Here is a 14,675-nt window from a genome sequence, read left to right as displayed (position 1 = left end):
ACATAACGCTGGACCTTATAGAGTTTTGAATATCCAATCCTACCCTAAGCCCTAATCAATAAGAACAGAACATCAGGCTAGATCAAACATTCTCATGCTATAAGATCTTAATTATATACAGCTGTGATGGATACACAAGTAACTACAGTAATGTTGTCAGTCTCATATAAGGAAAACCCTAGGCTAATAGGCATCATGTAATCAGGCAATTCTATCATGCGATTCCTGAAGATCCCTAGCCTAGTACTAGCATGTTGTTCTAACATATCACAACATCAAATAACCATATGGTATTTTGGGGTCTACTTACTGGCTCCAGCTAATCGTACACTTCGCATCCTCTTTTACTTATTTTGAAAACCATTTAAAAATCATTTTGAAAATCTTTCCTAGATTTGAGACTGGATTCACACGAGTGTTCCTCCAATTTACTCAAACCAAGGCTCAAATACCAACTTGTAACACCATAAGAATCGAGCAAATTTAAAACTTTTTAAATCATTTGAAACCATTCAATTATTACAATTTGTTTTCAAAATAGTTTATACATCAGAGTTCCAAGAAATCATAATCGTCAATCAAGGAAGTGTACCGTCATGCCTACGCCTACCTGCGACCATCCGCTGAACTTGAAACAATAAACTTAAAGTGTAAGCCCGAAAGCTTAGTGAGTTGCCCCCAAAATACCCATACACACAACCATACACATACAACAATGAACAACATGTTGGTTTTTGAGCAATCTAACACTCCTAAGTGTACATGCAACCCTAAATACCTTGGATCTATGTTTTCTCTATTATACATGCAAATATCAACTTTCCAAGGTATTGTTCTATTCTAGCATACAAAACTTTGAATAACACAAGTTAGAATAACATACCTTTTGTTGGTGCTTGTCTTCATGAAGCTTGAGTGCCTAGTGCCCCAAGTGTGACACCTCAAATGGTTCACACAATACCATAAGCACTTGGAATAACTTAGAGAGAAATTAGAACACTTCAAGAATCGGCTTGCCCTCCATGCCTATCATAGTCGCCCGATTTTCCCAAGAAAGAGATCATTATATAGTGTGTTACAATTAGGGTAAAACCTAATTGTCATGACTATCCATTTCCATGGATCCATGGGTTCAAATACACCATGGAGCATCCAATGGGTTTTAGCCCAACTTGATAATCCATGGAGCATTAGCCCACTATATAAGTATGGATGATTTACACAATCAACCCATATATTTAATTAGTCTTCTTTTGATCACATAATTAATTCTAAATTAATTATTGATCAATACTAATTAAATAATCTTATTAATATATTAGAAATTATAATATATTAATAAACCTTAAGTGTTATTTCTCTCATTTTAGTCTATCCAAGTACATGATGCCATGCAATCCAAATGGACCATGCCGGGTCGGGTCAAGTCTTACTAATTATAGTTATGGACTTAGATATTAATCCAACAGTATCCCACTTGGATAAGTCTAAAACTATTATTGCAAGTATGACTTCAGAACCCGACTAGCAATCGTAGCTCTCAAAAGCTTCTGTCGATCTCTAACCTTGTCGATGAACTCTGACCTCTGTCAATGACTTGTCCATTAGATAAGTGATCATATATTCCTCCATGCTAGATATCATATGGACTGAGACATGGATTATAATCATTCTCTCTGTCCATTTGTTGTTTCCCGATTTCTGATTTATGACGACTGACTAATTGAACAAATCAAATCAGTCCAGGCCCGGCCGAGCACTTACTTTTGTCATCACTAAATCATCGAGGGACCCACAGATATCGCTTTTATCCCTTTGAGGGTAAAAGGAATGGATAAACTTTGACTCATATGCTTGTACTGACTACTTGTTGAATCATACACAAAGGCACGTTTTATAGCGTCGAGTTACCAATGCGTTTTCGTACAATCAATGTATAACCAACTCATAGGCAACAACTCATATCTCTAGGTTTGAAGAATATAAGATATTATCGTCTCATGATTCACTCGTGATAAAATCCATGAAGTGAATCCAAATAAGCATGGGTTGAATCCAATACTCAGCCCTTATGAGTACTCATGAATGTTGTAGCAACTATTGCATTGTCTAAAGCACTTTAGACAAATCATACAAGCCAAATTCATGACAGTCTTGATTCATATCTACTTCCAACATATGACCGACTGTGGATGGTTGGAATAACTTGATCATTCAGGAGAATGACCTAGTTATTCTGGAAGTCAAAACATGCAAAGTGAAACACAAAATAATACTAGTCCTATATGGCCTCAACATTTTGAGCGTAAATAAAACACCTTTTATCTAAGCACCATATTGATCACTCATTATTCATGTTTCGATTAATCAACTTAATACTTGAATTGAAACAGTAGTGATGCCATGCTCCAAGCATGCATACTATGTTTCTCTAAACAATAGCTATGCCATACTCCAAGTATGCACACTACGTTTACATATGGTCATCTCTTTGTGAAATGTATATCAATTGAACATGACTTCAATGATTCTCATTTCACAATCCCAATCCTTATTGTAAATGTAAGAATACCAAGTTCTTGTCATTTACCATAATCTATGAAATGATCCTCTTGTAATGATATTCACACAAGTCACAAAGACTTGGCAACAAACATCACAAAGTATTCCAATGGAAAGCAATTCCATGGAGATGAAGTCTCAAATTCAAAGTACATTCCTTTGAACATCCTTCTTTGCATTAAGTTCTTTAATCTTACACAGATTCAAAGAATAACTTCCACCTATGGAAACAATTTCATATTCCCACCTTGACCATCACTTTTGAACAAGAGTTGCCTCTTTCCAAAATATGTCAATACGATCCTTACTCTATACTTCCAATTGTCCATGAGTAACCAAACTTTGGAAAACCCCAAATTGTTCTGGACAATTGCTTAATCATCTTAGTCATATCAAGTTCTAATCCTTTTTCCCTTCTTAATGCCCTAAGCATTAGGAAAATTTAGAATGGATGGATATTATAACACATGCAATCGATCCTATATCCGAAGCATATGGGATACGATTCATGCTATAAAATTTTTATTTGTCATGTTCTCATAATTCGAACTATGAAGAGGGATGCCGTAATCATAATCGAAATTTGAGAAAGCAACATATATAGAAATTCCTTATGTTGAACCATTTCAACATAACATTCATATATATTCTTGACTAAAGTTGATTAAAATCTCAATCTAAGCTTGTAGAATTGGAATGAAGTATAAATTTCTCTCCCTTAATTATAGTAAAACAACTTTTTCAAAGCGAGTTGAAACTTTTGTTTTCTATAATTAACATTGCTAACTTTCAACATAATCATCATGCTCCCACTAGCATAATGATTATTATCTAACTAGCATAACACTTTATGCTCCCACTAGCTTTGACATGTACCTAGAAATCAGTCAGATTTTTGATACTAGATTGCCTTGATAAGACGTTATCAAATCATACACCTGGAGCATAAACCTTTCCTTAGATAGCTCACATGTGAGTCTAAACCTTTGCCATTCTCATTAGTTAGTGTGCCGGTTAACCACACACGCTCCACTAACGACATGAGAATGCAAACTTCACACTTGCTATCCACTTAAATCTACTTAGTGAAAGAGTTTCCTCACTATCATTTTCATGAATCGGAGAGAAACCTTATGACACTTAGATTTTGATGGTGTATGTGTTCCTATCCATGTGAATTTGACATTACCATAATCATATGAGAAGGTTAATGACAAATCCAAATTCATATGGACTGAACTTGTGCAGTCTTAATTTTTTGCCACCTGGTAGCACAAGGGCCTGCCATTGCTTCCAAGTTGTTATGCAACCAGTTGAGAACTCTCAGAACTCCAATGCAAAACCAAATTTAACTGGAATGGGCACAGAATATGTCAACACGATAGGTTACAAACCTCAAGTCGTGGTCTAGTGATTAACAAAACTCTTGACTAGTTCTTGAATCTATCTTAAGATCCTTTTAAGACTCCCACTGACCTCTTGACATATAAGATTCTCTTTGTCAAGAACCATTCCTTGACAAAAACGAATATTCAAGAGTTAGTGCAGATTCTTATCAAGTTAAACACTTCTCACAATTGGTCTTAGTTGGTCTTTGTTTTATCCAAAACATCACAACTTACCAATTTCAAATGTACAAGAGTAAGAACACATTTTACTCTACATTTAACAAGTGTTTTAAACCTTTCTTAAGATTATGTCACTCAAGGCTTAATCTTGGAGTATGACTCTAAGATTTAATTTTGGAAGTATAATTTATATTTTGATCTAACCATTTCAACAATTCACGATTCCTCTCCTTAGCCAAACAAAATGAACTAAGGTGTCCTTAGAGGATCAATTGTGACATGGTTTCATAATCACTAAGATAATCATAAAACAAGATACTCAAGTACTCTCCCATCTCTTCAGATTAGAGAAACTTTTATCTTTCTGCCTTATTTGATTCTTCTTACTCATTATGCCTATCATTGAAACTTCTCCAATGATCCAGAACTATACTTAAACTTGTAAGTATAACCATATTTACTAAACATTAGTAAATCATAATGAATAATCTTATCAACTTTGTGGTGGACCTGATCAGCGCACACCCAAGTGTATCCGATCCCTTTGTCCTTCACTTGATTCACATATACATGTGAACAAGGAATTAGACTTAATTTCCCAAATATATAAAAAAATTCTCATGATCATACCATACAAGTTGCATGATTCCAAGTTTCTATCCAACTGAAACTTGGGTGATGAGATTCTTTCCGTATTTGGTAAATTATGACACTTCCACTAATGAAAGAATCAAATCCATTTACCCATATTGCTTATCAATGGAAACATATAATCAACAATTTTTCACAAATGCCATTGTAAGGATACTTAAAATAAATAAAATCAAAACCATTTTTCTTTTATTTTAAAACTTTGCGGAAAAATTTATCCTTACAATCCATATGGAAAACTTGTTGTTATCTATTCCTAAGCAATATATCATAACTCTTAAGTAAAAACTCAAAATTCTGATCACCGAACCATGCGATCGAAATCCATCTTCGCAATCAGAATCAGCATATACTTCCTTTAAGTTTTTTCACTTTTTCTTTGATTCTTAAAACATCAACATGTGACCTCGTCACATTATGCAATAAGAATCTCAGAATAGAAACTCAATAGAGTTAGACAATGGACTTTACCTGAAGTAGAGTCAAACCTATTGACTTTACCATCCTTAAGATGTTTCAGGTAAATTTAGTAGCTTCGCAACCAATGTCTTTCCTTTGGCAACAGAATCTTATGGACTCTTTGGAAACGGTACATGGGACTATCACAGACTTAACCTTTCTCTTTACCATTTGCTCAACCGAGTTGACTATGGCCGATCCCTTTCCATTGGGAAGAGAAAGTTTTTCCTGGACCTCCAATGTCACCATTTTCAATGTCTAAATAGGTTTGGAAAGTAGATCTTCCAATCCAATTTGCTTTACTAATGCTCCAAATCACTGCTGATTTAGCATCATCAAGCAAATAGGTAAAATCATTAAGGGTCTTGTCGCGACCTGTCATCAGGGAGTGACTGAAGAACCAAGTCAGCAACCAGCTACCTCGAGACTTTGACATCCGACTCTCCCGACTTGTCAATATGTGGCTTAATCCCCAAGATCTAAGCACATATAGACTTTGCTTACCAATAGGGATTGAGTGACTTAGAACTTATCAAGTCTTAAAACATGTGGGATAGGAGATTTATTGGAGGAGGTGGATGAAGTGCAGTATGATTTCTAGTCCCACAAATTCCCAACAAAGGGATTGATCTTTCACATTCATTGCCATTTGGGATATCATCTTCATTAGGAAGTTTGTTCCTAAAGATTTGGGAAGACCATAGCTGTCTAAACTAGACATCTATAATGGGAGAAATTCAAGTTAGTTGATTTAAAGTCTTTAATATAACTCCCAATATGAAATATTAAGGCTAGGACCCAATAACCTATTTATAACTGAAAGAGGGATGTCGTAATCCAAATTATAAAATAGTTGAAGGTAGGTAAATGACGATTTACCAATTTCCACCATGAAAATGAAATATTTTATTATTAGGTTTTATTAGTTTTGAAACTCCTAGATCTTTTGAGATACATTGAACTTTTCAATGGCATGTTTGAATCTCGATTGTGCCCTCTCAAATTTGTGACTGGGATGCCGAGGATCACAAACAAGGTGTGAATAACCATACAAATTGAATTGGCACCCTTAACAATATTACCTAATCGATGTGCCGGTTAACCACACACGCTCCACCGATCTATAATAAAGTCAAGTTACCATTTTCCACTCTTACTAGTCCATGTTAGTGTGCCGGTTAACCACACACGCTCCACTAATGACTTGGTAAGGTACATAGTGTAATTTTATGGGCTAGCACCTTTTCACATTTTCCAAAGTAACTAAGATTGGGAATTTATAAGTGTTTAGTTACTTAGTATTTTTCATTATACTTTTAATGAAGGGAGAATTATAGTCCATTCCTACCCGTTCGGCTAACGACCCTCCACCAGTCAAGGAAGCGGTGGGTGAGAGTGGACACCCATTAAACTGCCATTTTATAGGCAGTAACCTTATACCCCCTTATAGACCGGCTTCGTGAATGAGGCCTACTAACGGTAAGATTGACTTCCTCTTATACATATCTATATAATTAAAATTATAATAATAGTATAAGGGTTGAATTTTAAACCTTTTAAAATTTCAATGTTCAATTTGGAATTAAAGTATACATGAGGAGTAACTATTCGAATTCCAAAACTTGAGGGCAAGTTTTGAAACTATTTCAAGACTCTTTAAATCATAGCTTATGAGTTTAATGGTTCATTAAAATGAAGACTCTTCATTTTAATGTAACCCCTTATTCTTTAAAAACACTTTAAAGAAGTGTCTCTTCAACATCCATAACTTGAGGACAAGTTATGGAGTCATTAAACTATTTAATGGAAAAAACTCTTACATTTTATATAACCTACAAAACTTTTATGAGTGTTTAAGATTCATAAATATGACTTTTCACATAACTTGAAGACAAGTTACAAAAACATATTTTATGAACTTCTTTTAGACTAATATGGATTGAAAACAACTAAAACATAATTTATTTTCATTATCAATCTAAACTAACTCATAAATCAAGGAAACATAAAATTCTTAAAAATTCATAACTTGAGGACAAGTTATGAGTTCCATACAATTTTCAACAAGATCATGAATTATATCAACAAACAATTTGCACACAATTCCTATGATCTAGCAAAACTCATAAGCATGACCATTCATAACAACAATTTTCAAGAATAACATGAACACATATAAACTTGAAACTTTTATTATAGCATTGAAATTGGTTTAACATAATCATTACCATATTCAAAACAAGTTTTATAAGCCCAAAACAGTCAAAGGTAATGATTCTAGACCAATTCCAGCACCAAAACTCAAAAATATGATGTCTGGGGGTCCAACTCGTCGAGTGCATGAACAAACTCGGCGAGTTGGATGCATTTTGCCTTGGACACCTCGAGTCCCTTCATGGACTCGGCAAGTCTGTTGGGCAGACAACACCAAAAGTCGATTTTTAAGCAGTTTAAGCAAGTACAACAAGAAAACAAGCCTAGGCTCGGATACCACTGTTGGTGGTTTTGAGCAATCTAACACTCCTAAGTGTACATGCAACCCTAAATACCTTGGATCTATGCTTTCTCTATTATACATGCAAATATCAACTTTCCAAGGTATTGTTCTATTCTAGCATACAAAACTTTGAATAACACAAGTTAGAATAACATACCTTTTGTTGGTGCTTGTCTTCATGAAGCTTGAGTGCCTAGTGCCCCAAGTGTGACACCTCAAATGGTTCACACAACACCATAAGCACTTGGAATAACTTAGAGAGAAATTAGAACAATTCAAGAATCGGCTTGCCCTCCATGCCTATCATAGTTGCCCGATTTTCCCAAGAAAGAGATCATTATATAGTGTGTTACAATTAGGGTAAACCCTAATTGTCATGGCTATCCATTTCCATGGATCCATGGGTTCAAATACACCATGGAGCATCCAATGGGTTTTAGCCTAACTTGATAATCCATGGAGCATTAGCCCACTATATAAGTATGGATGATTTACACAATCAACCCATATATTTAATTAGTCTTCTTTTGATCACATAATTAATTCTAAATTAATTATTGATCAATACTAATTAAATAATCTTATTAATATATTAGAACTTATAATATATTAATAAACCTTAAGTGTTATTTCTCTCATTTTAGTCTATCCAAGTGCATGATGCCATGCAACCCAAATGGACCATGCCGGGTCGGGTCAAGTCTTACTAATTATACTCTGGGTCCAATCAACCATCGGGTTGGAATACCCGTGGCCGTCAACTATCGAGTTGGAATGCCAACATACCGTAACATATATACAAATAATCAGCATGTACTGGGTCCACAATTTTACAGACTCGATTACCCCTGGGCCTAAAGTGTGAGTCTGGATTGCCTTCCGGGCCTACATCTCACATCTGGATTTCCATGGAGCCCAGAGTACGAGTCTCCATCAAATCGTATCTGGAATGCTCCCGAGCCCACAGTAGGAGTCTCCCTTAGTTCGTATTTGGAATGCTCCCGGGTTTGTTGGTTACTTCACGGAGCAATTTCACCTCAACCCATCCCACATAATATGTCGACATATAACACAACTAATACGTATACAAATAATCACATCATACTACAGGTAGTCCTACAGATCTACCTAACTGGCACAACAACTAGCATGCAGACAGTCAGACCAACTATAGGTCACTAAGCATAACCACATCCGATCTACCAGGATACCGATCTAACAGATCATACTAGCATATAGCCATCATATCTACCAGGATACCGAGCTAACATATCACAATAGTAACTATCTCAAATAACAAATCAAAGGGACGACCTTGGTGCCTTAGACCCTTGAGTATAGTGAGGATAACTCACCTTGCAATGTCGGACGGAACCACGAAATCACACTCCCGAAACACTGCCCCAAACTCCAACACCTATAACCATCAATGATCCAATTCATAAATATCTGCTTACCAATTACTCTCAAAAGTCAAACTGGTCAACCCTTGGTTCGAGGTCAAAGTCAACTGTTAAGGTCAGCAGTCCATGTTGACCTCAACTCGTTTCAGCTACTCGCCGAGTTTCTTGCATAACTTGCCAACTCACCGAGTCACCATGCCACTCGCCGAGTCCAAGACAATCTTCATCAGACTCACCGAGTTGTTCATCCAACCCGTCGAGTTCATGACCATCTTCATATGACTCGCCGAGTTTTAGAAAGTAGCAGACTTAAGAAGAAAGAGATGGTGATTTATGCTTACTGTTTACCCAAAGATTATGATTTAATATGGTGGGATACCTTATATGAGACCTTGGGAAAGAAGACAGTTTAAAAGTGGTTTATAAGTGGTCTTGGGAAGAATTTGCTAAAAGGTTGAAAGAAAAGTTTAGCAGCCCAAAAATTTCAACAAATATAAACCTTTCAAAAGTGACTCATTTATTAATAAAGCTTTTTACAAACTATTATTTTCAAAACATTATTTAAAAAGAGTCTCCCAAGATCCAGTCAGTTGTAAAACCAAGGATGTGTATGGTCATGCTTTCGCCCTACCACTGTCCACTGCAGTACCTGAAAGCATAAACCAAACTGTAAGCACGAAGCTTAGTGAGTTTCCAAAGTACCGACACATAAACAAATAACATATTAAAGTAACAAGATGTACTAGGTCCACAGCTAAAAGACTGGACTACCCCTAGTTTGAGAAAGAGTTTTCACCCTAACAAATTTAATCAGGGGCGGAATTAGGGGGGGGGGGGGTCGAGGGTGGCACCGACAACTTCTGACTTTTCCGGACGCAGTGGAAAAATTTTCGACAATTTTTATTTTTTCAACTATCGTCCAACCTCTTACTTTCCCTTACAACCCCTACTGTAAAATCCTACGTCCCTAAATTTAATGCATTATGGATGCTCTAAAAATATTCAAAAAATTATGGATGCCCTAAAAATATTCAAAAAATTCGATGTTTTTTTGTACATAATGTAATATCAAAAATTTTGGAAAAATTGGTTAGGATGTAAATATTTTTTATCAAATGTGTTTAAAAATCCATAAATTTTCAAAGTAAATCTCAACATACAAATACATTTGTATCTAGATTATACTATTATGTATACAGTAAAAAATTACAACCATGAGAAAAAAGAATATAAATACCAACAATAATCAACCTCAACAATAACAGATGTATAAACATGAACTATCACTACCACCCAAAACTGGGAGCAACAACCAAGTCATGAAGCTCCGCCGTCCTCCACTCCCTTACGCCGGCTGGCCATGGCTGTGACCATAACCGTTCGATCCATGAGCGCCGTTCACCTGCTTCTCCTCCTTCTTCCTGTTCAAAACAATGAACCACGTAAAAGCTTCCAAGATGGCTGCAATGGCGCCAAGGGATATAAGAACACCGATGTAAGCATGCTTCCATTTCTTCTCCGGATCCAAAATATCGAGTCCTTTAAAGACGTTGATGATTGCGAGAGTGATGACGGTGTACCCAACGCCGCCATGGTAAATGTTCCAATACTTCCTGTATTTGTTATCAGGCTTCGGCCTCAACAGCAGCGCAAATACCTGTAGAGTTCCGAGGACAAAGAGGGTGATCCCGATGTTCCGGTGAGAAGTGTACTTGATACCCTCGGAGTCGCTGCCGAGTTTCAGTCCGGTACCCCATCCGGCGACTCCGACCCCGTAGGCGGTGGCTTGACAGGCGATGTGAATGTAAAACCAGGCGGGATTAGCGACCTTGAATACTTTTACGTAACGCGCCACCATGGCTCCCATCGGCATAAGTATTCCCCAACTCACAGCGTTTAACACTCCATGCGTCTGTCAAATTAACGAAACATAATTTAATCAATCACCTGTACCTTGTGCGTATTAAATGTTAAAAGAGATAACACATCACAGAACTCAAGAAGAAAAGCTTACGTTTCTCCGGTGAAGTAGTGAACCACCAACGGGGGCGCCGGCACCAGTCTGACCGGTGATGAAATCCACCGTTCCTAACGAGTTTCTGTTCTCAGAACCCAAAGCATGAGCACCCGGAGCTCCGTTAGAAACCGGACCCGACTGCCAAACCTGATTAAAACTCGTTCTCCCGCCAGGCAAAACCAAAGTCGCATGAATCAAAACATCGCCGTTCACCCTCTCCGCCCTGATCGCCGGCACGGCGAAGTTCAACGGAGACTGCTGCAGCCCGGTGCCGTAGCTGGTCACCGCCGATGTATAGCCTTGAACCGATCCGTTTGAGTTGGGTAAAGCAACTAGAGCTTGAGCTCCAAGCATACCCGACCCGTTTATGTTCAGAGCCCAAGCCACCCACGTCGACGTTGAAACTCCGGTGTGCCGGTAAACCACATCGACGGTGCCGTTGGTCGGGTGGTAGTTCCAGTGAAGATTCGAGTTTTGAACAGGTAAACTCACACACGTTGCATAGATTTCGTTGTTTCTGAAGTTATAAGAACTGCAATCTTGTTGAGCTAAAGATACGATCGAATTTGATATCAAAATGCAAAAAAGAAAGTGTACAAATTTTCCCATTTTTGAAACTTTTGATGATCAAAATCGAGTATTTCTGAGAGATAAAACACGAACTTGGGAAGCTTTTTATAAAGCAAAAATGGAGTTGACTGATTCTTTATTGTTACGAATTAGAAGACACCTCGAAGGTTGATGTGTCATGTGTGTGCTACTTGTGTTTTTTTATATTATTTCATATGACCAAATATTTGGTATGAATGCTTTATATTATTACTTTTTTTAATTATTTTTTAACCAAATCTTTGGAAATCACTTTCCAAACGCGTAATTTTTTTTGTCGTTTTTTAATCAACCTATATTAATGTTATATTATTATATGATGATTTTGGTAATATAATTCACATACTTTACAAGAATATTGACTATCTGCAAAAATCCGGCTTTTAGAATTGAATTCAATTATTAAAGATTTGTATACATTGATTCAAATGTATTATAAACAAGTTTCCTTCATAGCATAGCGAAGCTGATAAAAAACATGGATCTGCATCATAAAAGGAAACCTTTTGTAATTTGAATAAATCTTTTAAAAAAATTATAATTGAGCAAAGATACACGAAGTTTGATTATTGAAATCTTGGTGATGATTATCTCATGGTGACGTAATATTATGTTTACGTTCCCATTTGTTGAAAAATAAATCCAACTACTCCATTTGACGCATCCAACTGCTACGTTGTTTATCTGTATTACCAAACCTGCGTATTATTGAATCAATCTGCCACATAAGGGTTGGGTTTGCTTCGAGGTTTGTGTTTTAACAAATATAAAACGATAGCACTTGAGGCAAACATGTGTTGTAAATAAATTCAATTGATGTATTCTTTGTAGAAAGTTCAAAGAAGCACATGGAACTTGGAACAATTCAATTATGATTTCTAAATAATATCATTTATAAATATACAATTATGATTTCTAAATAACGTTATCTCTATACTAATAAAAGAGTAGTCTTTTTGCCAAGTGTCATAATATTATAACTCCTAATTAATATGATCCCACTTGTCATTCCATTAATTCTCTATTTTAAATTCATTAAACCTCCTAATTAATGTGATGTTATTTGTCAATTTATTTATTTTTTATTTTAAATTTAAATTTTAAATTTTATATTATTGTTTTCATTAGTTCCCAAATAAAAAGAGTCTAATATATATGATAAATTAATTCCACATATTTATTTGAATCAATAATTATAATTTTACATAACTAATAAAAAAAATCTTTTAATTAATAATGTATTTAAAATTATATATAAAATAATTGATTAATAATTTTGAACTTTTTACTATGAATATAATTAATTTTGTAACCGTGATTTCCACGGGTTATAAACTAGTTTATTAATATACAAAGGCATAAAATTGTTATGAACTATATGTGAGGGAGGAGCTGATGAACAGATCGACTTAGTTTTTATTTTATAGATAAATGGTCCCTGGTTTTTGTTGACCATGGCAGTTTTAGTCCACTTTTGATTTTTTTTTTTTTTTTGTTTTTGTCTTTTTAAAAGAAACGATTTTTAACATCTTGGGCAAAGCCCCGGATCATCAACTAGTTTGGAGAAATTCATAAACATGGCCAAAGGGAATGAGAAAAGATAAAATTTTGTATTTGGAACTTTTTTTTTTAAAATGTATTTTAAATAAGAATAAATTTTTAGGTTATTTGTATTTTTCTAAATGTTGTAATTTTCGTTAAGGAGAATAATGATTTTAAGTTATGTTTGGTGTAACATCTAGAAAATCAGAGTAATTTTAATTTTTTAAAACATCACAATAACCATAAATGTTTACAAAACAATTGTTTCAAAAGTATTATTCAATAACCAGAGTGTCCCAAAATCCAAATAACATAAATCTGAAGGATGTACACGATCATGCATTCGTCTTGCTACGGTCATATGAAGTACCTGAAACAATAAAATAAAATTGTAAGCCAAAGCTTACTAAGTTCCCCCAAAGTACCACCACACAAATAAATAATCAGGCAAATATCAGGTCCATTACCATTCGGTTAGATTACCCCCAGCCCACAACCTTTCGGTGAAATGCCCCGACCCACAACCTTTCGGTTGGATTGTCAATATATAATGGGTCCACAACCACTTGATTGGATTACCCCCGGCTCACAACCTTTCGATTGGAATGTCCCGGTCTATTGACTCACATCATAAAGCAGTATAGTCTCAACCCCACCATATCATGTCGACATATAGATAACAATTAACATATATCTAGTAATAGATAAACATATAACTAGTCAGCAGTCAAACAGGCAGATCTACATATCACTACCGCATGGTAACATCCTCTTTACCAAGATACAGATCTAACAGATCAATATAGCATAACGACATCTTATATACTAGGATAAACAATCTAGTGGATCGACATTAGTGCCTTCGACCCATGAGTACAGAAAAGACAAATCACCTCTCAGTCTAAAAAGATATATGATCAACATTTTGCTCTGAATACGAATTCTACCGATCACGTTTACAACAAAATTTGACCAAATCTCAGTCCACATCTCAAATACCCAAAATACCCTTAGGTCAAACTTGGTCAAAGTCAACATATATAGTCCCCATATCGTGGCCACAATCCGACAAAATAGGCAGGTCTTGACCAAGTCACCACATCATGGTAACCTTAACCACACCGTGGTGATGAGTCTGAACAACTTAAAACATTATGTTGTTTCCTTCAACTATCTGAGCTCCCAAAGCATAGATCTGGTCCTTCCTATGGTCTTTATAGGAAAAGTTTCTAAATTTATCCCTTAAAACCCTCTATAAGCCAAAGTCCTAACCCTAACCTCTAATGGTAGCATAAGGCATCAAGACTCTTATTAAGCACCCAATCCCTAGATTTGCACCTCCAAAGTTTCCAGAAGGATTTCATGCT

General features: G+C 35.7%; 1 protein-coding gene across 1 annotated transcript; it reads right to left on the bottom strand.

Annotated features, from left to right (window-relative positions):
• Positions 1-9,640: 9,640 nt before the first annotated feature.
• On the bottom strand, positions 9,641-11,825 carry LOC111895891 (cytochrome b561 and DOMON domain-containing protein At5g35735). The gene is made up of 2 exons (XM_023891940.3): positions 11,155-11,825; positions 9,641-11,052 (listed from the first exon to the last, which is right to left on the bottom strand). Exons 1-2 carry the CDS (start codon positions 11,764-11,766, stop codon positions 10,486-10,488), a joined length of 1,179 nt encoding a protein of 392 aa, XP_023747708.1. The 5' UTR covers positions 11,767-11,825; the 3' UTR covers positions 9,641-10,485.
• Positions 11,826-14,675: the final 2,850 nt, after the last annotated feature.

This window comes from Lactuca sativa, chromosome 9 (assembly GCF_002870075.4).
Source record: "Lactuca sativa cultivar Salinas chromosome 9, Lsat_Salinas_v11, whole genome shotgun sequence".
NCBI lineage: Eukaryota > Viridiplantae > Streptophyta > Magnoliopsida > Asterales > Asteraceae > Lactuca > Lactuca sativa.
The sequence above is the reverse complement of the archived record's forward strand: the minus strand, read 5'-3'. Positions and strand labels throughout refer to the sequence as shown.